Source organism: Haliaeetus leucocephalus, unplaced genomic scaffold (genome assembly GCF_000737465.1).
Source record: "Haliaeetus leucocephalus isolate CR32 unplaced genomic scaffold, Haliaeetus_leucocephalus-4.0 Scaffold741, whole genome shotgun sequence".
Lineage (NCBI taxonomy): Eukaryota > Metazoa > Chordata > Aves > Accipitriformes > Accipitridae > Haliaeetus > Haliaeetus leucocephalus.
Genome location: NW_010973177.1, coordinates 13,909 through 41,630, shown reverse-complemented (window position 1 = coordinate 41,630; position 27,722 = coordinate 13,909). Strand labels below are relative to the sequence as shown.

The 27,722-nt window shown below is 45.8% G+C and overlaps 1 protein-coding gene across 2 annotated transcripts; it reads right to left on the bottom strand.

The window, feature by feature from the left end:
• SMYD1 (SET and MYND domain containing 1) lies at nt 1–27,722 on the bottom strand. 2 transcript variants are annotated; one of them, XM_010580738.1, is made up of 10 exons: nt 27,586–27,722; nt 16,709–16,885; nt 15,806–16,019; nt 13,970–14,100; nt 12,133–12,171; nt 9,014–9,206; nt 5,586–5,678; nt 3,692–3,855; nt 1,957–2,125; nt 1–469 (listed from the first exon to the last, which is right to left on the bottom strand). In XM_010580738.1, the coding sequence occupies exons 1-10, from the start codon at nt 27,720–27,722 to the stop codon at nt 311–313; spliced, it is 1,476 nt and encodes a 491-aa protein (XP_010579040.1). In that variant the 3' UTR covers nt 1–310. The 2 variants fall into 2 exon arrangements, with proteins under 2 accessions (XP_010579040.1, XP_010579041.1); XM_010580739.1 differs by lacking the exon at nt 12,133–12,171.

Genomic DNA, 27,722 nt, shown 5'->3' with positions numbered 1-27,722 from the left:
CAGGACTTGTGTAGAGAGAAACAGGCTTCCAATAATAATGTAAATAATTTTATAACAGGAGGGGGTTTGCTTGATTTTTAATGCTAGTGGTAGAAAAACGATGTTGTTTCCCCAAGACCTCTTCTGCTTTGAGCCCTCAGAACATTCTTCAGGACTCTCCCCCAGGACTTCCATGCTGTCAGACTGGTGCCACTGGAAATAATCCTGATGGATATATCACACTCCTATATCACATTCCCAATGTTTGGAGGTGCCACAGGTGATGTTATCGCACAGGCATGAATGACAGGCATCGTGTCAAGCTCAGGGTTTACTCCTTCTTGTGGAAGAGACTTGGTGAGGCCTCATTGCTGGGTTCAGGCATGACTTGAATCTTTTGGTTTTTGAGGGCAGCTTCCCTCATCTTGTAATACATGTACTCATTCTGCTGGAACATGCGCAGCTCCATCTCCGTCTGGACACGCATGACCTGAGGAACACAACAAGTTACAAAACCTGTGATGCAGGGGATCTTGAAGCAAGTGAATAATGCACTGCCTGAAAATGGGGACTGTCCTTCAGGGATGTCCAAGGCCATGTAATGACTGATGCACCTTACTCTAGGTGTCCCACCAGCAGGACCAAAGCTGACTGGACACAGATATCCAGTTACTTTCTCAAACCCGGTTGCCCGTGTACTGTGAAGGTGAAGAAGGCATCAGCCCTTCCTGCACCCAGCTCTTCTACAGGCTGCTGGGAAGCCTCACACTCCCAAACCTGATGCAGGACCTTGAGGCAATGCTGTGCAGAGCCAGAGAGCGAGCGCGCTTTCCATCCACACCCCAGGTTTGACTCTTGGTGTGACCCATCACGGGGGTGGGGGTCACCTCCTGTGGGAGGAGGGAGAGGAGGAGGAGAGGGATGCTCAGCCCCTCTTCAACCACATCACAGTTGCACCCCCTGCATCCCAGGGTTCACCATGAGCAGAGTCATTCGTAGTGCTGCATTATAGCAGAGGCTTAGAAGGGATTTCAGGAAATCTTTTTACACCTGTCTGTGAGTTTATTCAACCCTTGCTTTAGGAGCACAGAGATAACCACGTGCCATATATCCACTATTTTCCTCCTAAAGTGAGTGGGAAGGGAAATACAGAAATGGAGGTGCTGGGGTCTCGCCCTCTGCTATATATAGGGAAACAGTCAACAGACAGGTTGGCTTTAGGTACTAGATACTCATTTTTCTGATGATATAAAATTGCACTACTAAAGGTTATCGTTCTGCTATAACAGGGACTAAGACTTCAATAAAGTATTTCATTTGGTATTGTGTAAGTTTTTTGGCTAATAAAGAAGAATGCTGTAAAGCCAACAGGTCACATCAGGTGAGTTAAAGGCTAAAGAAATTATAGATCCCCAGCTGCAGTTGTAAATATTTCATCATAGCTGAGCAGGTGTAATTCCCCAGGATCTGCAGCTCCTGAGCCTAAGCTAGGAAATACACCTATCAGTCATTTGAGGAAAAAATACATTGCAGCTTAGAAAGACTGGGGAGTGTTAAATAAAGAAGAATGGACACCAACAAAGAAAATCAGTTGGTAAACTGGGAACATCCACCATATGTAATTTGATATAGTCAAATTGTAATGCCATCCATCCAAGAGTAGCGAAATCAGGGTGAAGAATGGGAGGCTCTGTCCTTGGGCACAGCAGTTTCAAAGACGATTCAGGGGCTAAGCAGCCATTTTTAATATATGTCCCAGTGCAGGATAAAAGCTATTTTTCAGGGATGAAAAATTCCCATAAGAAGGGACATGCACTTCCCAGCAGACTGTAACATAATCTAGAGAAAACCACAGCACTAGTAAGAAGCAGTCAGGATTTGATACATATCTCAGCTCTTACGGATGGGTTGTTTCTACAGCTTGAATGTTATTTTGCCCAGAAAGACAGCAGAGACAACACAGGAGATGACACCTACCTCCAGGTCTTTGGTAATTGGGTGGGAGGGTCCGTGGGTTATCAGGAGAATGGCGTAGGCTTTACAGATCAAGCCATGCCCAGCTTCAATGAGACCAGCATGCCAGTGAGTCACTCCTGCCCGCATCACGGCCATCCCCAGCTGTGCGTTGTTGGGATGGTATATTTTCCTGGAAAAACATTGAGTAATTTTAGTTCAGGACAGATCTGGGTTCCCAAATGTTTGTCAGTGATGTGATATGTTTACCAAAGAGCAGACTGTTTACTCAAGTGAAGAGCCTATTGCCTTCCGTGCCACTGAAATGTGCAGCCCTGCTTAGAAAGGGGCAGACATGAGTTACACGAGGACACGACTTACACAGCGATGTGAGTTGTTGTGGAAGCAGATGAACAACTTGCGAACCGGGAAAGTTGGACACCTGGGTTAGAGAATGCCAAGCTCTGTCATTCCATATTATTTTGGCACAAACAAAACCTAGATCTGACCCTACAGCCCAGACGGCACCAACTTAACTTCAGACACTTAATGCAGTGCCTAAATTGAGAATGCAACAACCACCAGCTTCTCATGCAAAGTGAGGAGAGAAACAGGTGGTTCCAGAAACTCCAAAATTGTTCATCTCACCCCCTGGAGATGCATCCCTGCCTCTGGGGACTATCAGATCACTCCCCTATGGCCAGTATCTGAGGTGGGAAAAATGAAACCTGGCCTCTACAGCCAACTTTAGAAGCTAAGGCAGAGTTAGAAGCTGCCTGGACTTATCTGAAGCCCTGCCTTCAAGGGCTTATTTGGCATATTGAATTGGCAGATCTTAAAGAAAGGAAGGAAATTACTGCAGTCCTCACTTCGGACTGAAAAACTGAAGGGGGTGGGAGGGAAGCAATTTCCTCTGTGTCATTCAGTTAGCTCAGTGCCAGGGCTGGGACGTGAGGTGGCTTGTCAGGCCTGCAAAACAGGGAGGTGAATCTGTCACCCCTCTGAAAACAAACAAAATATCACAGGCCTTTTGGGGCAGAACTGACCAAAAAGAAAGTAATGGGTATGAGATGCTCCCAGCAGGAGGGTGAATGAGATGATGAAATGGGCTTTTCTCTCTTCTCTATGGTCTCCATTACTTTTTAATTTTATTTTTTTTTCTATTTAATACTCATCAGTCCTGTAGTAAAACCTCAGTAATAATAAAGTACATCATTTTACTGTGAGGTTTTCCCCAGATCTATGTGAACTAAGCCTGAATGTCTTTATTCTCACTGAGCTTTTACCACAGGACTTGTGTATACTAATTAGCCAAGATAAAATTCCATGTATTATTCAAGAATGAAGTGATATCTTCAGTGACAGCCATTTGACATGGTTTCTCTTTTCTCTGCAACTTCTCCTTCCTGCAGGGTGCAGGGGAATAGACCATCTCCTGCAGTGACAGCCTCTCTGTCCTGTACCCAGGCTCTGTGTCTTGCTACCAGGGCAGCCCTGGGGTGCTTCTGAGACAAAACGAAAAGGCTAATGAAAGATGTACCCAGACCATTTGCCAGTTACAGTTTAGTAAATCAAGGTGTTTGGGAGCTCTTGTGCATTTAAGAAGGAGTCCCCTTCTGTTTGGTGATATAATCAGGTCCCAGTCTGAATGCCAGCACCGCTGCCTTGATAAGAGCAGACTAAAAAAAATTATTCCCGTAACACACTGACTAACATTGCACAACCACAGACAGCTGCCAAAAATAGGGCACAGACATACAGGTAGCCATCCACCATCCTCTTGGCATAGTCAGCTGCTTCCTCAAACATCTGGAGGTAGGAGAGCACCTCGGAGGCAATGCTGAGGATCCTTAGGAGGTAGATGTTCGTGTCTCCCAGCACAGGCTCCTGTTTCTTCAGGCACTCACGGCACAGCTTCACGACCTGCACCCGGAGAAAGCAGGGAGAGGAAAGGCAGGTCAGAGCACCTTTGGCCCCGAAGCTGCCACACCAAAGCCCTGTGGGTTGCGTGGTCCATACCAGTCCCAGAGGCCAAGTCAGCCTCTGTGAAGTTTGAGGAAGATAGGATATGTTTTGATTCTTCGAGAAATATCAGCCTAGCAAAATGATTGGTGCTCAAAGCTTTCTCTCCCAGGGTTACATTCATAAAACTGGTGAGGAAAAAGTGATGTCTACTGCTCAGGAGAAGAAAGATCCCAGGAGGTTGGGTTTTGTCAGATAGCAAGTGCCTGCCAGACTTTTATACCCCAACACCATCCACCCGACCTCCTACAAGCACTTGATACAAGGAATGCTCTTAACGACCCCATGGGGCTGCACTGTCCCATGCCTGTCTGCTCAGCTGTGTCACATCTCCACCTACCCGTGACCCAATGTCCAGATTTCTGCTCTGGGGGTCTCCAGCCTTTTCCCAAACTAAGTTCAAAACCAGAGGCTCTTGCTCAACCTGGAGTGTTTTCCTGAAGCTGTTATGCTCTTGTCCTGGTTTCAGCTGGGATGTAGTTAACTGTCTTCCTAGTAGCTGGTACAGTGCTATGTTTTGAGTTCAGTATGTGAAGAATGTTGATAACACTGATGTTTTCAGTTGTTGCTCAGTAGTGTTTAGACTAGAGTCAAGGATTTTTCAGCTTCTCATGCCCAGCCAGGGCACCTGACCCAAACTGGCCAACGGTGTATTCCATACCATGGGACGTCCCATCTAGTTTAGGAACTGGGAAGTGGGGGGGGGAGGGATTCGCCGCTCGGGGACTGGCTGGGTGTCGGTCAGTGGGTGGTGAGCAATTGCCCTGCGCATCATTCGTACATTCCAATCCTTTTATTACTACTGTTGTCATTTTATTAGTGTTATCATTATCATTATTAGTTTCTTCTTTTCTGTTCTATTAAACCGTTCTTATCTCAACCCACAAGTTTTACTTCTTTTCCCGATTTTCTCCCCCATCCCACTGGATGGGGGGGGAGTGAGTGAGCGGCTGCGTGGTGCTTAGTTGCTGGCTGGGGTTAAACCACGACAGCTCTGAAGAGAACAATTAAATATTTCCTGGGTCAGCAAAAGAGGGGAAAAGGAAGAAGTGACTTGAGCTCTCTCACCCTTTGCCCTTGTGGCCTGTGGTCCAGGTAGGATGTGGGTCTCCCACACCACACACCCATCCTCAGCACCTAACAAATGAGCAACATGCAGGAGCCAGGAGGTGAAGAGGAGATCAAGAGGCAAACCGCCCACAGGTCTGTGTGTCAAGTCTCCTGACTGTCCCATTCATCTCTCAAAACCACTGTCCCCCTTTTTATGAGGCTACCTGGCAGAGTTGACTCATTAAACTTGCCCTGTGACTCAAGTTTTTTGCCAGGGGTGCCCTTGGTTCAACACCTGCGTCAACTGGAGGTGCTGGAAGTCACCTGAATCTCCTTTTATCATCACTATGAAAGAGATCAGTCTGGAATGTTGTCTCAGACACAGTTGTGCTTTACAGAGGGCAGAAACCAGTGTCAGCTTTTGCAATTTGAGCTGCCCAAAAGGCGGGAAGCACGTGGCGGTATTCAGGTTACAGCAGTGGGGGTTTGTTTCATCCTTAAATCACTGACGTAGAGAGGGAAAAGACCTGCTTCCCCTGGCAAGCTGTACACAGCAAGAGAGCAAAAGTAGTGGGACTCACTTCATGGTAAAGTCCCTCCATGCGGGCCTTGTTGATCTTCTCCAGCGTGTCCTTGGAGAACTGGATGACCTCCTTCACTGTCTCTGCAGAGGGCTGGGGACAACATTAGGAAAACCAGTGAGGAAAACGCACAGCCTGACACATGCCAAAATACCCTAGTTGAAGGGATGCTTGTTCTGCAGTCTGGGAACCCAAATCAGCTCAGCAGGATGCTTCCCACATTACCCACTACCTTTCTACCACTGGCTGTATATCCCAGCGTGCCTCTCAGACCTGCCCAAGACTGGGCTGAAATGGTCCCAGTGCCAAGTTGAGAGGTGAAGCTCCTGCTGACTTCAGCAAGTATTGCTCATCAGGCTTGCTGCCATGTACCTCTGGCATAAGTGGGTTCCTCAACTCTTTCCCCCGTTTCTCTTCTCTAGAAAAGGGACAGAATTGACCCTGAAACTGGGAGGTCTCATGAGACACCAAAGAGGCTGTGAAAGTCACCATTTAGTGTGTATCAGGTGCCCCTAGTGCAGTTGCTTGAGAGAAATAAGGCTCTTGAATGAGAGATGGGTGGAATAAGGATAGGAAAGGTCACTAAATTTTACCCACTCTGAGAAATGCTGTCATTAGATCCAAACACCATAAGATGGTTGATCTCAGATTTCAGCTGCATCCAGAGAGTGAAATGTGTTTTCTCACACACCTCAAAGAAGTTTGGATTTCACCGTGTATTTGAAAACATGATGCACATCTAGGCGTGCCCAGCAAAACGCTAACCAGCTCATAATTAGCTGCCTCCTCTTCCTTAATTTAATCCTGAAATATGACATTATGATATCCAGCACCATCATTCATCTTCCACATTTCTGAGCGTTTCAAATTTGCATTTTCAAACTATTCTAGCTCTCATGACCCTCCTTTTCATAAATGGGAAATCTGAAATCAGCCCACAATTACATGATTCCAGAAGCTTTCAGAAAGAGCCTGGTCTGGAGACACGCGGTAGAGCCAGAGCAGAGGCATGTGCCCAGCAGCCAGGAAGGATCTCTGGGTGCAGATCAAAAGCAGAGACCCAACATTGCAACAAAGGACGCAAAGATTTGGAGTCAGGACATAGGACTGTCCCATTGTCTTTTTCCCACATCTAGTCAATCAGATTCTTGAGGAATCTGTGAAATTCAGTTAGTTGGGGAAAGCTCTTGAAAGTTTAGTAAGGAAGGAAAACCATATATATATCTCTCTCTCTCTCTCTCTGATTATAGACAAATAGTCTATATTATTAGACTAAAGCTACCATAGCTAATCAGATTTTGGCAGCTGTTTGAGCAGCACATGGGGTGTTCTAGGGCACAGAGCACATTCAAAGGCAATGTTAATGTCAGTGCAAATCACATCGCTATGCTGTCTGAGTAAAGACTCCCAGAATAGGTACTTTAAACAGCACTTGCACAGTGGCTTTGTCTAATAAAAATCCTCTCTTGCATTTACTAGACCCCTAAGTCTATTGTCATTATAAACAATGGGAACTTTGCTACTATTTGGAAGGGGTGAAGGACTGGAGGTCGGAGCGGCTGTTGAGGATGTAAGCTGTCAATCTTGCATATATTCATAGTGCTTTTTCCACACAGCTGTGAGCGTTGCTGCTCTGAGGCAAGTGAGCCTGAATTCAGAAAATGTGATACAGCCAGTGGCAAGCAGACGTGTTCTGCGGGTGAGGTCAGTCTGGATACTTATTGTCTGTGGGAGTGTATTTTTAATAGCTGAAATCATGCACCTTGCATAGTTACAGGCGTTTTTCTATACAAGCACTTCAGATTGTGGAGGACGTTTACCCAAAAGTGCATGTCTTCCCACTGCATGCTGCAGAGCACCTCTAATGCTCATGAAAAGCGGATGGTGCATCTTACTGCTCAGTCAAGGCTTGATAGCAGGTGTTGAATGAGAGCTGAAATTTTTTTATGCTGTCTTCTGGAGGAGGTGATCGAAAATATTTCTACAGAAAGTCAGATGAAAATGCTTCTGCATCAGAGGACTGAGCTCTGGGACAGCTTTACATTAGAAGTGGGGAGTTTCAGTAGTTATGATTAGCTTTAAGATGAAGCTTGATAATTTAGTAATGGGATTATATAGCAGGGTCTTTTGCACTAGAGGAGAACTTGACCCAGCAAGCAAAGGGTCTCCTCTAGTCCCATGTCCTATGTCCTACGAGATCTCCCTGATACCAGTTCGATCCCATTTCTCCAAACCTTTCTCAAGAAGAGACTTATACTCTGCAATATCCAGCCCTTCCTGACTGCCACCTATATGAAAAAAGAGTCATAGGACTGAGCTTGGCTTTCTGGTAACTAGTGAGCTGGATGCTGAGGGGTTCGTGCTCCTTCCCAGGAAGGTGCAACTCACTGCACCTCTCCTGGTGGCAGTGCTGGTCTGAGGTGACGGTTCCTCATCCCACCTTTGCTGTTTGGTCCTGCCCCACATCAGCCCCTGAGCTGTACTGTCTGATTCATTACATGACTGCTCAATAGTGCAGATCAATGGCTTGATAATACGTTAAATCGCCCTGCCTTGCTTTGCCTTCCCTTACACACCTTGTAAAGCTTGCAGGAGCAGAAACCTCCTAAGCTAACACTGCCACAGAGGACAAAAAATATGACCAATTATATCCTTGGGCAGAGGAACCAAAAAGAAACTTTTAGAGCTACCAGAATGTTCATAAACTGGAGCTGCTGGCCAAGCAACACATCCCACTGCCAACAGCAAGACACAGCCTTACATCCTCCCACTCAATGACTTGTGAGACCTCCAAGGAAAATGTAGATTACTTAAAAATGAACAGTCAACATGTGAATTCTTCGCAGTCAGTCTGCCCACAGCAACTATTCACAAATGTCAAGCAATGTTCAGGCTTCCCACATTCCTGGAGCCAGTGTGATGGTACACGTTTTACAAACCATACAGCTTCAGCAGCGCTGGTTAGTCCTGTCACCATGAATCACCTGCAACACATTTTCCTTTCTGCTATTCAAAACTTTGATTCCCTTTCAGTTCCTCAGAAAAAAAACCACAATCTAAATGCCAGCATTTTCTCAGCTTTAGACCTAATTTTCCAATATTTTAGCATTCTGCCTGTTGATGGACTTTTAGGTTAGAGTCAAAGGTAAATTTTGTGGGCTTTTTTTAAATTAAAAACTGCACTTATGTTGCATAATAGGGATTAAACTGGCCTTGCATGGTGGGCTTGAATTGGTGTTGTGCTCAATCAAGGTTCAGTTCTGTTCTCACTTTTCACATTGGCACTAGCCAGGCTTCTGCCAAAACCTGACTCTGTTCCTATCGAGAGTGTCCCCGGGCTGAGGAACCACAGCCACAGAGACACACAGATGCCTTGGTGGAGGAGACACAGCCGCCCCTGGGTTTGTACACAGCAGCACAAAGCATACCTTGCTTTGCCCCTCCTTCACTGCCAGCATCAGGTCATCCTTGATGTGTTTTTTGCAGTGCTCGCAGGTGCAGTTGAAGTAATACTGCTTCTTCAGCTGTTTCTGCCGCTCCTCACTCACGTTGAGGAAATCCACGTAGGAAACAGTCAGCTCGTCCCCTGGAGAAATCTTAGTCAGTGCCCGCAGCTCGATCCTGGGTGCAAAGATGAGATATTGACTTAGAGATGCAGCAGAAGCAAAGGTGCAGCCATAGACCCATCAGGGACAAATCCTGTGACCTGCCCCTGCCTTGCAGAGGTAAGCCCTTGCCCGAAGGCACTGCTTTAGCTCTTCAGGGAGGCAATGCAGAGATGGGCAGAAGTCTGGTTAACTGAATACAGAGTAAAACCACAGTCATACCAGTTTCTCCTGCCCCTCTCCATGTCCCTGGCAGGGATATGTAAGGGTCCGAGCTATAAACAGATTATGGCTCCATTACTTTATCTGGACGGGGGCTGAACCTAGACATAAAATTTTATTATGTTGCAGGAGATCTCGCCAGAAGAAAACCCTGAGACCAGAAATACCCAACAAGCCTTGCAAAATGCTGAGTTTGGACTTTGGGTCTTTTTTTAAGTATTGCTTTGCATGTTACCCACACACATCCCTGGCTAGACTCCCAGACTGAGCTGTGCTGCTTTCAGTATCATTTTCACTCTGAAAAGTTAAGACAAATTCCCTCTGGGTGCTGGGTAAGAGATGCCCTCACCCTGTTCATGCATCTCTACATAAAGACCTAAAAACAATTCTCTGGAAATAGTCTATTTTTTAATAGTTAATGTGATCTGCTGCCTATTGTTAATACAAATGACAACTCCATTGCCATCCACGGCAAACCCTTGATGACAGGCTTTTGGAAAGCCAGACCTTTGCACCCGCCTTTCTTTCATGTCGTTCCCCACAAAAGGTCTTAAACAGTGTGGACACTCAAAAGTATTCCCTTGCTGTTTCACTCTACATGCTAAATCTCCTGGTTACTCTGGGCCATCTCTCAGTTGCAGGGGCTGGACAGGCACAACTGAACTGAACTGGACAGGCTGAAGAATTTGGCCAGAATGGGAAAAAGCTCCATCAAATACCAGTTGCGAAGTGGTGCTTCTGTATTCATCTACTCCCCCATCTAGTAGCAACTCTACCCATGGTTAGAAATAATTCACCGCACTTGAGACCGGTGACCTTGGGCTCTCTGCTCAGACCAGTTAGTTGGTTAAACTTATTTTTGCAGGTAGGCATACTTACAGGTTATCAAAATGAAGCGAGTCCCATGGTCTGAGCTGCCACCCTACCGTTGCACTACAGTGTGGTACCTCAGTCCTGGGACTCCCTCACCGTGGGCAGCGTGCCTTGATCATCCTCCTGCTGAGTTCAACAGCGTGTTTGATGTACACGCCTGCTATGAGGTGGACCTGGGGGGGGACCTGCTGGCTCCCACCTGAACATGAGGTGCTTTAGATGGGACCCAATGAAGGTTTCACCAAAGGCATAGGTGGCATAGGACTCAAAGGTGTCACCAGGTGCATTAAAAGTAAGTCCTTTGGGGAGGACACGACTTTTTCTGTGTGATCATATTTCTGCAAGGGGATTGTAATTCTCTTGCAATTCCTGTTACAAGCTCTCAGCACCAAGGGGGTAGCTCTGAGCCTTTCAGCTGTGCTACAGCTGCTGTGAAAACTACTCTCTGAGGCTGATCTTGACCTTCTCTGGGTGTTAGAGCACATCAATAGCATATTTCATACAAAATTTATCACTAAACATGCCGTCGTCACGAAGGGCAGCTATTAGTTATGTCGCAACCACAGGTAAACGCCAGCCAAAGAAAGGTGCAACCTGCTACTCCAGGAGAAAGTGCATAAAAAAGAGCAATTCCCATCAGAAAGGTTTACACACATAAACATCCCTGTTCACACTTAACAGGATCCTCATTAAAGTGAGTCATGCAACCAGAGAAGCAAAATCAAGCCTCTGACTTTTATGATGCCCCTGATAGCCTAAGCACCGTAGGTATATTTTAAGCAGCCATCCCTTGTGTGTGGGGGATTGATAGCGTTTGGGATAAGCCTGGAAACACATGGCATATTTTAAATGCTATAGTTAAAGAGACACTGTCAGCCAAGAGCACCCCACCGAGCTTGTCCTGTGCTCTTTCCCCAGTGTCTGCCCCAAGCACCAAGGACCTTGAAAGACACACACACAGGCACAGCGAGTGCCCCATAGCTCAAAACTCAAATTGCCCCAAAATAGCAACTCTAATCAGAAGTGAAACTCATTTGCCTCTCTTTATGGTCCTATCTATAATGCACTGAGTAAGCATCAATGGTGAAGAAAAGCACTTCAAAAGTATTTCATGTCTTATTTGAGGAAATTGCACGTTTGCTTGAAATTAAAGTTTAAAGACAACAGTGTCCCTTTAACAGGACTGACTATAATATACCAAGTGCAATGAGCTAAGCAGAGAAGTTTGTTTTTTAAATATTTTTGTGATTTCTTTAGTTTGGATCAGGTAACAGTGGCATCATTAAAGGGTAAAACATTAATCAGGTATTATGATAAAAAAGGATGAAACCTACATCTCATGGCACTGCTACTGTAGGCAACGCATTCAACGGGCACCGTTTGTTGCGGAAGAAACGTGGACTATTTAGTATGTCAGTAATGCAATCATTTCTCATCTCCTAATACGCAAGGTTTTATTTTGGGCTGTACAAGATTAGCGAGACCTTGTTCTGACTTTCATGCTCTTGCCGTAGTCAGGGGAGGAGAAATGAGAAGTGGAGAGGGGAAATACTGACAGGGAGGAAGCCAAGGGAGAGGGTGGGAAGGCAGAGAGGGAATTTGCAGTGGGGGAGACAGTCACGGTATTACCACTATCATTTTAATTTACTACAAAATGCAGAGTTAAGTGAGGTTTGGGTTTAGTGGGACTTTACACGGGGGGAGGAGTAGAAGTTCAGAAAATGGGGAAAGTGAAATTTTCTGCAAACAGAGGGAGCCCCTCAGGCTGTTTGCAGCTTTTCCATTAAACACGGGGCATTAGGGGTACAGGGCAAGGGGGGAGGATGATGCTTTCAAGACCGACCCACCTCATCTGTGTGTGGAACATTGATCTTACAGCCTCATGACTGAAAGACAAAACAAACATCTGCAGTTTACACAGGTACAAGTACAACAACAAAAAAAAATGGGTACACAGCAGATTTGGTGGAGAACTGTCCCGGCACTGTGATTTTAGGAGTGGTCTTGGCCAGGGGGTGTGCAAAACCCGCTTCTGATGTTTGGCAGGCGCAAGGGGGCTAGTGCTCCTGCACAGGAATGTCTCCACTGACATCAGTAGTCGTGCTCTCTAAAACACAGCTTGAAACAGAAATCAGACTGGGATGTCAGCAACAAGGACTGTGTTCTGTGTGACAAGTTTAGTGTGTCCTCAAGTCCAGTATCGTGCCTTGAGCACTGATAGAGTGCTCGGTTCCCACAACAGGGGCTTATCATCAGGTTTCCACAGAAAGACAAGAAACCTTCATAATTTACCTGGCCAATAACCAGATGGTCAAGTTTAAAGTCAGTAACAGGATACATGTGGGAGCTTTGACAAGCTGCTAGGCAAACAAAATGCCATTCCTCTACTTACCGCCCAGAAACTCAGACTTCAGGCTTGCTATCACTGCTAGTTACCTCCTCCACTTCCCAGACTGATTGGAGAGGTTCTCCATTATCCCGCTATGGATCTGATCCAGGGGAATTGGATATCAGAGCACAGACTCCAATCTGACTTTGGATCAGACCCTATTTCCCACCAAGGTAATCATCCTAATGCAGTTTTGTTTTCTCTTTGCTCGTTTACCAGCTGCTTGATAAACGCTGGTACAGTTTTATCAGGTAAAACCAGCAGCGGTAACTGGAGTGCACAAACAATGTGTTAAAGAAGGGGAGGATGGAGGGTTAACTTATAGCACTAAAGTTTGGTGAACACTGGAATTTGTAAAATCTTAGCAGAAAATTTGGATGAAATACTGTGGCTGTGCAGTTCTTGGCAAGCAGTTTCCCACAGTTAATGTCTCACACACGATGCAACTTGCTGAATCAGCAGCAGTTTATACCTGTTACAGCCTGGAGGCTGGGAAGGGCAGAACATCCCTCCCCCGGGCTGCCCCGAGCACTGAGAGCAGCAGCCTCTGCTCCCTCCTCTGTTGAAACATCCCTGCATTTCCCACTTTATCTCTTTCCATCTCACATGTCCTGCAGAAGTTTTCTTACAGGACTTGAGTGGGAATGGGGAATGCCCAGCGGCTTAGGGCAACCTTCACTTGCACGTGACTCAGTTTGCAAATAACAATCACAATTGTCATTAAGATCCCATTGCTAAAGAGTTAATCAGTGATTAATAGAGATAGTACACTCTCACAAAGATGAAGGTTGTGTTAGGAACGGTTATAAACACATCAGCAGATGATAGTGATACACAGCTGATTGCAAGCTTCGGTTACGAGAAACTCTTGGACTGTGGACTCAGTATAATCTTTAATAATTTATTAACCATAATTGTTTCTTAACTATTTATAAATAAAGCCTCAATATAAGGGGTGATCTAGGCAGCTACTTAGTACTTTATCTACCTATTTTGAGTCTGGTTTCAAAACTCACAGAAACCAGGGGAGAATTCTTTGCTGGTTCACTGGATTTGGGGTCAAACCTTGTGTATTTGTCTAGTGCATCAGACAATAATTTTTAAAATAGCAATAATGAGAGAGAAAACAGTTCCTCTTTAGAAAGAAAATCCTGATTTTTTTTTCTGAGCTAGAGAAGGAAACAAGAATGAATAGATTTTCTGGGGCAGGGGTCTGACACTGTGGGTTAGCAGAGTCTGCTGAGTTGCCCATTAGGATGCATCCCCACTGTGCCCAAGGAAAGAAATCCACTCACTTGCCATTGTTGAAGATGACGGTACAGTTGGGCCAGCAATCATGGTTGGCCTGGCAGAGATTGGGGAAGATTCCCACACCAACAGCCTGCAGTCCTCTTTGGTCACTGAGGGTAAAGCCGTTGCAGCTGATCTAGTCCCAAAACACAGGCAGGAAGAAGCATTAAAGGAGAAAAAGCTGAACTCAGCTACATTCAGGATTTCTCAATTCCCACTGATGCTTTAGAAGAGGTATGTCTCTAGCATAACACCTCCAAACTTTAAGGAGAAAGGAGGAGTGCCTACGAGATTATTGCAGAAGGTAATTGTAGAAACATCTTTAGCTAGGATAAAACATCAGAAGAGAAGCAATGCAGGACTCACGCAGATGGACCAACCCAAAGCAGAGCTCTGCGGAACATTGTTGTTAATATTCATTTGGGATGTTTAAGATAAATTTGGTTTGACTGTGCATCAGTTTTCTTATATTTGCTTCCTGCAAATAATTCAGAAAAAGGTCACAGGAAAATGAATTTGAGGCAATTCAAGCAGAGCATCAGCAGAAAGCAAAGTTCACGCTTATTAAAACAGGTATCAGTTAGAAATTTACCTTGAGAGCTACATTCAACATAGCCATATTTACTGGGTGACCCACAGAGATTATAAAAACCAGTTACTACTGTTTGTTATGAGTCTCAGACAATTTTCAGAATGACTACTTTTGGGTGACATATATACCGAGAATAAATTATTATACTTTTCTATATGGCACATTCTTATCACATAAGAACAGAATGGTTTTCAGCTGCAAACATGAACCAAGGAAGTATTTGCAAAGAGAAAATGTGATAGTATATACCAAAGGAAATAATTTCATCAGTTGCTAATTATTTTATTCTGTTAATAGTCTTATTTCCTTTTTTTAGCTGATTCTGTATTTTATCTGTACTTCCTTACTTCTGCCTGGGCAAGTTATGTCAGTCACTAGTACATAGGTCTCCCTGAGTCCAGTGGACTGGATTTCCTTTGCGGGGTGTGTACAAAAGGATGCTGTGTCCCCTCTCTGTGCTAGGGCTGGCAAAGACAACTTCTCCACCACACCAGTAACTGGCAAAGGTGCGAGCAAAGCGTGCATCTCATCTCAGCTGACGCTGGCCCCTTGGGCAGTGTTGCTAGCTGAGAGGTTAGTGCAGCCCAGAATGAATACACCCTGACTTGTACCGGGGCTGGAGGCAGAGCAGCTCAGCCTGAACTGGCTTCTGGGAATTTCCCTCTCTGCTACACTGAGAACAAAAAGTTGTAGTTAACAAGTCAGGAATGGAAATTATTAAATATATTTAGTATATTTTACCTATTTTTATAATGTATATAATATATATTTATAATATACATGTAAAAAATCTAATGCACACAACGTAATAGACATTAATGCCTATACTAAAACAGTTCTGTTACATTCACATATATTCTATGTATATTTACTAAAAAATATATTTAAATAGATTCTCTCAGCTCTCCCAGGTGCAGAGAGATGCCCAGCAGGACTTGTGATGTCAATGCAGCACCTACAGTTGAGCGAGCCACTTGCCTGCATGTTTAGACAGATAAAATGTTTCAGACCTTGCCCTTGCCATGCCTCAGTTTCCCAGTGTCAGTGCAGAAGTGATGCGGATGGGGAATGGGCAGTATTCAAACCACCTGCAGCAAATGCTGGTCTCGGCTATCCCAAACGCTATGGTCTTTTATGGGCAAGAGAGGGATGAACTTAGCCATCCTCAACTCAGGCCAGTTGGAGACTTTCTCTGGGAAGCTGGCATTAAAAGCAGCCCCCCATTTGCCCTCCCACCCCTTCAACATACCACTCCGAATATGTGGGAGATGTACTGCATGCCGAATTGCTGGCTCTGGGGCGGCCAAAATTCGAGGAAGCTCTCCACGTCGGCACGGAGCTCCTTCTTCTCCTCCTCGCCAAGGCTGTCCACATGGTTCTGCAGGTCATCGATGGAGACCAGGCAGCCCTCTCCCAGTCCGCTGCCTTCCCTCTCTACCTTCCACATGATGCGGGCAGCCAGTCTGGCCAGGAGAAAGCCCCAAGTGTTAGCACCACCACCACCCACTGCAAGGAGAGGGACCGAAGGACCATCGAAATTCATTTCATGGGTGGGAAATTGTGTGCAGACAGACCGAGGCAGCCTCAGCATCAGATGGCTGATTCCTGGTCACCATCCACGGGTTTCTGAAGGAAAGGGAGATGCAGGGCTTTGCCCTGGCATCTATGTTCTTGTCTGGAGAAGTGCTACAGACCCTCCTCAGGTCCCCAGCCCTCCACAACAGCCCTCATTTCCTTGAGGATTCCTCTCATTTTCCATGATGGAGCTGGGATGTGAAGCTAAATCACTGTATCCTATAGATAAATTGGGGAAGACCCCATCTCCTCTTCTACTTTTCCACCTACTGCCCACTTTCCCACACCTCCTAAATCGCCCTGGGTGGGTTTGCCTCACCATGTTCAGCTGCAGTAGACATTATGGGGCCCAGCACCAAAAAAAAAGCAGAAGCACAACCCCCTTGCACCCCAGATGCTCCTGCAGGTCCCCATCCCCTCAGCTCAAGGATACTCCTGGCCTTTCCCAAACCATCTCCCACCTCTACCTTCTCCAAATCAGGCCACCCAGCTCTTCCTCACCACCCTCCAGAGGGATGCTCTGTCCTCTCCCACTGTCCCCAGGCTCCCAGCTCAGTCCCTGGGGGTCAGCTCTCACCTGATGTTTTCAGTGGGTGCCTTGCCGTGCTTCTTGATGGCGGAGCACTCATTTTTGTGGTTCAGCCAAGCTGCTCGCTGGCAGGTCCGGTCACAGTAGTAGGCAAACTTGCACTGGCCGCAGCGGTGGAGCCTCTCCTGCCGTTTGAAGCAGGTGTGACAGATGACGTGTGTCAGGCTGGAAGGACAGAAGGACCCATTGGCTCATACCTTGGTGAAGAGCCAGCTCCACCCAGCAAGGGTTCTGCCAGCTTTTTGTCCCTGGGCTCCCCACAGCCACTAAGGATGGACTGCCAGAGATTTTGGGGGAGGATGGAGAAACTTCCCACCCAGCGTAATCTTTCTGTACTTGCCCAGTGCTGTTCCTTTTCTGTCTGGCTACGCCAAAGAGACAAACATTTTGTTTAAAGGAGGACAGCAATAAAGCATTCCCCAGCTCTCAGCCCTCTTGTCTGCAGCTCATCTGCTCCTCCTCAGCACCGCCGCTGTTAATAGGATTTTCAGGCTGTTTTCATTTTCTGTCTGGCCCCTGCTGAAGCACCAGCCACCCGTTTGCTGAGAAGAAAGCAGATGCCTAATGAGTCTGTAGCTCAGGCAAGCCCAAAGAAGAATGTGAAGGCAAAGAGCCAGCCTGAGACCTTCAACTGCCTGCAAAGCTTCTGAATTTGGCTGAAGTGAAACCGCTGCTGAGCACTATGGCTTTCCTGGGCCCCACATGGGCCACCACCATGCCCAAGAGACTTAGGAAAACACTGGGCGAGAGGGACCAAATGGGAGCATGACTCTGAGCTGTCCTAACAGCTCTCCTAAGCTTTCCTTAGGCACAGGCACGCTGTGGGGATAAAAAAACACATCAGAAATATTCTGCTAGTGAGGTGTATCACGATGAAGAAGACTGGTAGATCAAAGTGGTTGCATAGGGAAACCCTGTGTTTGTACTGCTTGAAACCAAGATATGTTTTCATGGATTAAAAAGCAGCTTTGCTTATCACTTCTTTTTGCCACTGGGCCAAAAGTGTAGCTGTACTGGACACACTGCACTTGGCAACTGTGGCATTGTGTTGGAAATCACATGAGGAAACCAAGAAAACTGCCTCCTTCAAGGTAGATCTTCTCATCACAGAGTGTTTTATTTCTTCTCCTCCTTCCTTCGGTCTCAGTACACGTCTCCTGGCTGTCCACCCTCAGGAGACAGCAGCACAGAGCCCCAGACCAGGTGGGTTTGGGGCTCTCCTGGTCCCAGTGATTCCAGACAGATGCTTCCTGTGGATTAATGAAGCTCTGAGGGACCAGGGCAGGCTCCCAGCCGTTCAGCAGGACCCCAGGCACGAATGCTTGAGGCACAAATGGATTTTCAGCTGCCCAGGGATGGACAAGGAACATGAAACAGCTGAAGACAGAGGAAAGATGAACTCTCAACAGCTCGCAGGAGCACTGGCTGGGGTAGGACATGGGGTGGGCTGGCTGTAATGCCAAGCTTAGGGAGCAATACTTGCATTTATGATCACCATCAGATTTTATTAATAAATCTAGAGGATCTTTCATCTTCACAAGGCTGGTATGTTGCTGAGCTGAGAACATCAATGATTTACTGCTGGTCAGTGGCCCAGAATATGTCACCAATGGAGGTGTTGTTAAACATTACAGGTAATGAGCACAGTGCCTGATGTGAGGATGTCCTCTGCTCTCAGGGCATGAAGTCCTCCCTGTTTAGCCTGGCATCAGCTTCAGGGCTATGCTCTTCAGGCCACTTAAAGCCTTCCTGCAGATGGGCTAGTGATGCAGATTTCTCCTCCAAATCCAAAAGCCTGATGTGTCTTTCTCTGGTGCCAGCAGTGGTAAGTGCTCCTCACTGGCTATTCCTGTTCCTGGCTCTGTGATTTAACTAGTTGACAGGTTACTGTGAGTTAGATGGTCACAGGATAACTGGGAAACACCTTTCAAAAGGAGCAAGTTGCTTCTTTAGAGTGTTCAAAAGAGGATTTCAATTGTTTGTATGTAACTATAACCAAGGCTGGGGGAGGAATGCATCAGAGAATACTGATGAAGAAGTCTAACCTCACATCCTCTCTCCGAGAGTGTCCAGGGACCCAGACCAACGGGAAAGCTCCCCCATGTGCCCCTTTCACATGTCCAGCTGCTTGCTCCTAGGACTTAATTCATTGGGAAAGAGGGGGAGACACTTTGGTCTCCTGCCCAAACAACTTTGGGACTTTCCCTTTGCTGCTAGAGAAGGCTATTTACTGCCTGATTTGGTGATCCCAGCTGTCTGCTTCTCCAGGCAACTGCCCACTTTATCTCTGCCTCCAGCCAGGCTTGACAGGACAGGAGAATTTAAATTCCCATCACCTAGACACTGTTGGTCCCAGGAAGGAGATTCTCCTCATTGCAAAAAGGTCACTGACCACAGAGGCTTCATTATAAAGGGAACAATGTTATCACCCACAGCCCACAGTGGGGAAACTGACGCACAAGGAAATAAAGTATTTATTGATGGTCACACGAGGAGGCTGTGCCACAGGCAGTAATCAGACCCACAGCCCCAGAGTCCCCAGCCCCAAGACTGTCCTGCCTCTCCACTATACAGATATATATATAAAAACATATGTGTGCATATTTATATCTATCACAGTAGACTTAAAACGCACTTTCATTCCTCTGGCACTGCTGCGTGAGCTGCTGACACAATCCAGCCTGCACTTTAGCTCTTGCAGGATTAAGAGGGCCATTGATTTAAAGCAGGATGACCCACAGCAGACAAAACCATGTGCAAAAATGAGGTTTGGAAGATGACAGTGAGCAGTGCCAGAGGGAGCCTGACGCAAGGCAAGCACCTGGGATGGGGTGTGGGGCACATGTCCAAGAAGAAGGATGCAGCCAGCTCCATTAAGTCAAATGAAAGAGCTGGGAGCTGGTGAGAAATGTGAGGCTGTGCTCTGTCAGCTGTCAAGTCAGGGGGGTAGAGAGGTGCAAGAGAGATTACATTCCTTGTAAGGCAAAGGAGAGCCAGCGAGCTGATAAAACCCGCATGGTTATATTGTGCTGGGAAGCACAGGGAGATATCTCACACAGGGAATGGGGCTCCCTCCTGCTGCCTGTGTGCTTTGAGGGCAGTCAGAAAGCAAAAAGGCAGTCAAAGAAGTTTCCCTGTAAAGAGGAGTGACAGGTTGGAGGGGAATATGGTGCAGCAAAACCCAAGTCCTCAAAGAGAGGCTTGTCTTCCCCCAGCTCTCTCTCCAAGAACAGAAAAATCCTGAAATGATGGCTTTGCATTTGCTGTTTATTGCATAAGGTGTCCATAGTTTCCAAAGCAAACCCAGCGGGTGGAACTTACTGTCAGTCCTGGAAAGCCCTCGTTTCTAAGGAGATGCAGAAATGCACAAAAAAAGTTATACCAGACTTCCTGAGGAGGTGAAGGAACAGTTCATGTAGTATTGAAACTGCAGACACAATTACTCATAGGTAATCTGACTGGCAGGTATAAGAAATGCCACATCTCTCACAAAACCCTCATAGGATCCTCCCTGCTCAGAAATCGTTTAAAAGACGACTGGATTTATTGATAATGTGCATTACCAGGACTCTAGAGGCTTGGGCTCAACTCTTGGTCGGAAAAAAATATCAGGGGACACAGGTATTTGAGAGCTATTGCCTAAATCTTCACAAACATTGCTTGAACACTGCCTGACCCTCCAAGCACCTAAATCCCCCAGGTGCCCCTAGGAAGTCGTGCAAAATTCTGCTGTCCCAGAGGCACTCGGAGCCAGGTACCCCAAATGGGAATGGCAAACTGGGGCTTTCCCGTGGCCCCAGGGCTGGACCTTACGACAGGCTCTGATGGCATCTGTCCTGGAGGTAGAAAACACCAAGGACACCAAAGGCTTGCAGTGGTCCACAGTCTCCCCTGTCAACCCCTCTGCAATGGTTAAGGTCCCCCAAGGACAGGGGGAGCAGCCTCAGGTTAAACCCAAGTCTCTCAGCCTGTGGAAATCACTGATCTGTAAAGCCTTCTCTGGCCTAGAAAGTGTTTTATCACAACCCGAAATGGCTCCAGGTGGCCCAGATGGAGCTTCCTCTCCCTGTAGAGGATGCTGCATGGCCAGGCAGCACTGAACATTTCTGAGGAGATGTATGGCACCTACCCAGGAGCCCTGAAGGTTTTAACCCTTACAGACTCAGTGATCAGCTTCCCTTGCTTTAACATGGGGACAACAGAACTGCTTTCTGCTGTGTCTATGTACACCATGGCCTCTGGGGTGATCTCTGGCCCTTCATTCACTGCCATCTTCCACACACAGTGAGAACTTCTTTTTTTCACCCTGCCCAAAAGCAGGATCTTCATTAGCACAGTGATTTCTCCAGCCCGTCCAAGCCTTGCCAGGTCAGGGATTTAGGACTGACTTGGAGGGCAGGTGCCACTGACCAACTCACTAAATTACGTTCTTGGGAGCCTCAGGCTTCTTTGGCCTCTCATCCAAGCATCAACCAAGCTGAACTCTCAGGGGCTCATGAGCTCTGGTGTTACGTAGATGAGACGCACATAGCTACAGTCAGAAAAGCAAGGATTCAATGTGCCAACCAACAAATGCAAGAGGTGACAGAGCACTGTCAACTAAACCATGGCTCCCACAAGCACGGCTCTCAGTGAAATCAGAAGCAGCAAGTAGTTCTTGTGACTGCTTGGATTGGATTCAGATGGATTAAGATCTGTTGGACCTGCCAGGACAGAGGGCTGAGCACTGCCATAGGAAATATATTAACCTCACCTCTGAGACATGCATAACCCAAACATCTGCCAGCCATTTCCCATCCAGCACCCACAGCATCTCATTCACTGATCTGGAAAAGCAAGGTGAGATGGCTGTAGTGCAAAGGAATTCAAGGAGGATTTCATTGAATAGCTAATGGACATGGTGAGAAGCTCACAAACTATTTAACGTGAGTTTATTCTATTCTGTACATGACAGATGACACGCACAGATGACCTACCTTACACCTAAGTCCACCTGCTTCATATTTATTATTGGCTGACTAGGCATCTCTCTTCTCAACAGCCTACAGAGGACGGCATAAGAATAGGCTAAGATGTAGGCAAAGTCCACTTGGCTTTCAAAGCAGAGGCTGTAACACTTCATTAAACACAAAAGCCTAAGGAAATGCACCTACTCTTTCAGCAGTGAAAGGAAAAGGGAGGTATTCAATACCTAGCTTCTACTGAGGATACCTATAATGGTGAATTATTAGCAGAGTAATAGTTTTGCTCCTTTAAAAAGTGGGTTGGAGCTCAGTACTTTTATCTTTAAAATGTCAGGGATGACACATTCTGGTCTGTCTGATTTGAGTGGAGGATTTATTTTAGACTAATTTTAGACTATTTTATTTTTAGTCTTTCATTACAAAATTTCTCAGCTTCTTTTTAGAGGTGTGGGTGTGGTTTTCTTTAAAAAAGCTAGGTTTTCTCCCAGGCTTTATTTAAGCTTTTGAATAAATGAGATAATAATAAAAAAACAAACCCCAGAAAATTTAAGCAATGTGAATATGATCACATTAGCTCTCAGTTTTTATTGGGATCAGCTCAAAGAATTTGTTTCTATAATCTTTTCAGAGTCATACTGTTATGGAAAATCTTGCATTTCTTATATCCCTAGGTCATCCCAGCTACAATAATGGAGCTCCCCACATTTCCCTTGGAAAATGTTTTGGGCCTGCTTCATACATCAAAAAGGAGTGCAAAGATTGCATGATCTCAGGTTTTTAGCAATTTGCAGATCACTCATCAAGCAAATCTTCAGGTGATCTCGGCTTTCTACCACATGACACTGGTTTGCCTTGACTGTCTCTCAAACACCCCTGGTTAAAGAGCAAACCTTCTCTTGAAGGTTGACAGAGATATATTAGGCATCCCCATGTCTGTAGGAAATGTAAACTCTTACACGTGTGAGAGCCAACTGACATGCCAGAGGAGAAGGTCACATACTGTACACTGAGCCCAGGCAATGGGAATGCCATCGACCTGAAGGTGGCAGTGAGGAAAGGAGACATGGGCTCTTCAAAGAGAAAGTGAAGAGGGAAGGAAGGATTAAACCCCAACACATAAGCAGAGCACTAGAGAAAGCTTCAGTGAGAGGTAATGTCAATGAGGAATGCACAGGGGCTTTGCAAATCAAAAATGTCCCCAACAAAGGCAAAGAATCCCTTGAGAAGATAGATTTCCAACCTTCTGCATCTATTTTAGGGCAAAGCAGGCCTGACACTGGCATTTTCTGAGTGCTATTTCAGCTGATAACAGCAAGGCTGATTCAAATGCAGATCAGACAGTATGTCTGCACTTTATCCAAACAGCAGAATACTAGAGATCACACTGAGTTCTGCACCCCCTCTCAATCAGTATTCACCGTCTCTCTAAACAGCCTGCTCTAGTTCAGGTAGAAGTAACAGGCTTGATGCAGGAGTCAACACCAGGTAACCACTGTATTAAGCAAAAGGTTATAGAATCATAGAATCATAGAACGGTTTGGGTTGGAAGGGACCTTTGAAGGTCATCTAGTCCAACTCCCCTTCCAATGAGCAGGGTTAACCTTGTGAGTCATACCCTGGCCTTAAAAATCTAAGAAACTATGAGCTGGCTGATGTCTATAGGAACCTTCTTTAGCTTCACTTTGAGTTTTATGTACTTCTTGACTAAAAGTCTCCAGTACTGGGTAAGAAACTGCTGCTCAGGTGACCATCGAGTTGAAGAGTACAAGCCCACATTAGCCTTAATGACTTCAGGGACCTTCAGGGTCCCTGTGACCTTCAGGGACTTCCAAGGTGGGATGCAGTCTGCAGATTTAGACACCTGGATGTGCTCATCTGTACCCTCAGTGTCTATGTAGAGATTCCATCAAAACACTCAGTGGGGTCTGGGAAGGCATTCAGCTCAAAGGTAGGTGTCTGTGTTCAGTGCACATTATAGTGCTCCATTGACTGTAATGGGCACTTTGGGCTGGATTCACTTGCCTGGACATAGGAGCCTAGTGTTATTTTAGGCTCTGCAAGGACACTCATCTGGCTTGAGAGGAGGCCTGAGTCTCATAAATCCTGTTTTGTACCTGTCAGCTCTAAGAGGATGTCTCAAACACCCTGGGGCATCTCAAATGACACTAAACACCTATGGCAACTGAATCCTGCCATTAGCTATATGCAGACACTTATAACAGACCTTAGTTTTGGTCATCTTAATTTGCAAGCTGAGTCCCAAAGCATATTGCTGGACAAGCCACCACATCACCCTGTAGGGTGGTCCAGTTAAATTGATGGGTCTTACTTGCTCAGAGTATGATGGCTTACTATAGAGTTTTGTCCAAAAAAATGCTTCTCCTTTCCCTGGCAAAATAAAATTCTCAACACCTCCTCAAGCTCAGTCTCCTACTGAAAGACATTCATACAGTGCAGCTGGGTAACAGCCTCAGGTCCAAATTACTTCAGCAGTTCCTCACATCAATATATAGAGAAGAGCCTTTGCATCATTTAAGCCCAAAGTGTAGTGTATCCACACTTTCTGCTGTGAGCACCTAACACCAGGTGCCAAGATTAGTTGTTCAGGCTTCCTAGATCCCTGCACAGTCGGGTCAAAGAGGTTTGTTCTTCCTATAGTTTCTCAGAGTATGAAAGGTAGGTTTCTGCTATGCAACAACCCTACGGAGGGGTTTCTCACACACCTGAAGTTAAACACCTATAGCAGATAATGCAAATTTTTCATTTCATAATTATGTTCTTCAACAGGTCAAATGATGATCAGCTTTTATGGAGCTCCCCCATTTCTGAACAGTAATACCTCCCATCCCTTTGACAGCTTTGTGCCTGGGCACAAACACAAGGTGCTTTCCATGCTGTAGCACAGCCAAACCAAGAAAATTGTGTTATATCTCCGAAGAGCTGCTCCTACTATTCTGAAAGAGACCATCACTTTGCCTGCTCTGTTGCCACATCACATGCAGTCACACAGAAGACTGCAGTGTGGCCACTGCAGTTTGATTACCATCCATATACATCACATACAGAACTTGATTTCAACAGCAAAATCAGGGGCGGGATTGCAGGGGCTCAGCATCCACACTGGGACCAGGCTTCCCAAAGGACTGAGCTCTTCAAAGGGCTGCAAAGTACAGACGAACTCTGTACTCTAGGGCTTCCATGGTGGTCTTTATACACAAAGAAAGCTGAGGTCTGTGGAAAATCTGGTCACATATTTGGTAGGACCTGAGCCGAAAAATTAAACCCACCAATCACTCATATTTGAATCCCCTCTCCACAGTACACATACACACTGCTTTCAGCAAGAGAGAAAGATGCTGAACGGAATTAGGATGAGGGACTCTGGATTTGGGGTTTTCCAATGCAGGGTGAGACCCTTTTTAATATTGTAGGCTCAATACCAATCTTAGGACCTATACATGTGTGTTTGTGGCCAAGGAAAAACACATGCCTCTTCATTGGAGTCTTCATCCATGCAGAGGCAACAGCAGTTTTTTCAGGGCAAAACCAGCCACTGTGGCCTCGTGTGGATTTATTCTTGCAGGTCCCACAAGGATCCAAGCTACCCTTCTTTGATAGCAATCAATTCAATGGGGTTTTATGCAATTGAATACCCTGGGACAGCAGTAGAAGGTACCTTCAAAACCAAAGCCCTGTGCATGTAGGAAAAGCATCGGGGCAGTTTTCACAAGAAAAATGCATGTTTCCATTATATCTCAGGCCCAGGTTATCCCCTGCCAAGCACTAACCAACAAGCGTTTAGTTGGCACCACCTGCTTCGGACATTTTGGGAATGTATTTCACTGCTGACGTATATGAAGTGCTTTGGGATGAAATGTGCCCCAGGAGGGTAAGAGTCCATTACTATTGCACAGCAGCACGAAGAAGAAGCAGAGAGATGACTGAAGGTATCCCCATCCTCTCCAGTCGCAGATGTGTTTACCTTTGCCACCTTGCTGCTCAATATCTGGACCTGCCCTCTGGGAGCTAAACAAACCCAATCTGGGGAGGGAGGGAAGCACATCTCTCCCCATCCGAGGTTTGCTCTTGGAAACCTAAGCCTAAGACAGAGCCTGCAGTCTAAGAGCTGATGTGGTGATAGTTTCTACCCTTATCTCACATTACAGAAGTGACATTTGAAAATGCAGTGAAGCTGTAGCTCTGCCACATGGACAGCTCTACTCGGTGCACAATCCTTGCAACTTTTCACATAGAAAAAAAAAATTCTCAACCAGCAATCGAAAGGCAAAATATTTTCAACGGTTTAAAAGATAACTACTATTTTTAATAAGGCATATGGGAGAAATAATTGTCCTTAGCCACTTCTGAAGTATCACAGCAAGATTCCAGCTAGTGACACAAGTGAAACTGAAGTACAAGAGCTAAAAGGACACGTCAAGGAGAGATGGTTTTGTCACTAACTACTGTATTTGTACTCAGGGTTAAGAATTCAAGAACTTAACATTTTAAAATAAAAAATGACATTTTTAATGTGAGCTCTTGCAATGACACAATAAAAACTAAAAAGTGTCATTGCTGCTATTGTAAAGATTCATAAACATGTTCACCCTCTGACAGTATAAGGGCAAGGAAAAAGTGAATGGAAGACACAAAAAAACCTTACTTTCTGCTCTGTCCATCTAATCCCCAATTCTCTGCTATTGCCAGATCACACAGTAGCATGAATCAGCTCCAGCTACAAGATGACCAGGATTAAAACAGCAGCATGAGCTCTGCTTCGGCCCCAGACTTCATTAGTGGAGCTGATTCAGTTGGGGAAAGCTCAGCTAGGCAGAATCACTCACCACCCTATTTAGTGTGCAGAATATTCACTAAAGTCACTGGCAGTTTGGGGCAAAAAATTCAGTCTTGGGACTCACCATGATGTCCTTGAAGAATGCTCACAAGTTTCCTAAGCCCAGAATGAAACCTTCAGCTGACACCTAGCTCCTCGGTTAAAAAGTTTGGGCCAAATTCTGTTCTCAGCATATTATAAGGCTGAACAAATTCCATTAATGTCTGAGGCTTTATTCTCAATTTATCCCATGGAAGATTAACATAGAAATTGGTTCTCTGTGTCTTTTAGCTTTCAGGGTATTTAAGTAAATCTTCCATTGATTTGAAGGGCAGAAGTGGGCACCTACCAGCCACACCGGCAGTGCAGGTTGATTGAATGTTGTTCGTCCTTGAAACAAGCAGCAGAAAAGAAAAATGCATTTGCACCAGAATACAGTTGCTGGCTACATCAGTGTGAACAAAAATTTAAAACCACTCTCGTGCAAAAGTGAAAGCAGAAACTAGTCTCCAATTAACTTGGCTAGCTATAAATATAAAATCACTTTAACAGAAACAATATCACTCGCAGACCCCACTAGCTTCTAGTTCGAAGGCAGCAGGCGATGAAGCTGCGTGTACAGCTGGGAGGTGGTACACGTAAGCAGAGCACAGTGTAACTCATTTTTATCACGCATTATACATCAGAGGCTTCAGCAAAGTCAGACTGATATGGCTGTACTTGAATTACACTAACTCCTGGCAGTTCACCAGAGTGTAACGTGGGTCCAGTTTTGTGAGGCACTGAATACATGCAACTTTTACCGCATTTAGTAAAAGCTGATGGCACCGAGCACCTTGCAAGATCACATCCTGGAAACAGATTGCGCCATATTAAAAGTAAAAAAGCTGATCTGAGCCCTGGGAAGGACATTCACTGTAAGCTGTCTTTACAGAAGTGCTTCTGACTTCCCTTTGCACCCTTTTCTGATGTTGTCCAGACACTTTCAAACTTTTACCCACCCGGCCAGATGAAATTTTGCATTGAGATTACTTTTGGTCTGTGTTTTACAAGTGCTTTTCTCTTACCTATCAAAAACCACGGCTGCATAGGCTGGCTCCGCAAAGATGACATCCCCAGGCAAAAATTCCTTCCGGGCTTTCAAGCCCCTGCCTTTGCCTTCAGACGTGAACACTTCGACTGACTCCATTTCCCCTTTGGTCAT

What these genes read in the sequence shown, in the direction of transcription:
- SMYD1 (XM_010580738.1), bottom strand. Translation starts at nt 27,722, where the DNA reads ATGACCAAAGGGGAAATGGAGTCAGTCGAAGTGTTCACGTCTGAAGGC. An exon ending in TGAAGGAGGGGCAAAGCAAG is followed by an intron (nt 5,679 to 9,013) that starts GTATGCTTTGTG and finishes TGTTGTCCCCAG; the next exon opens with CCCTCTGCAGAGACAGTGAA. An exon ending in CAATTACCAAAGACCTGGAG is followed by an intron (nt 470 to 1,956) that starts GTAGGTGTCATC and finishes TGTGTTCCTCAG; the next exon opens with GTCATGCGTGTCCAGACGGA.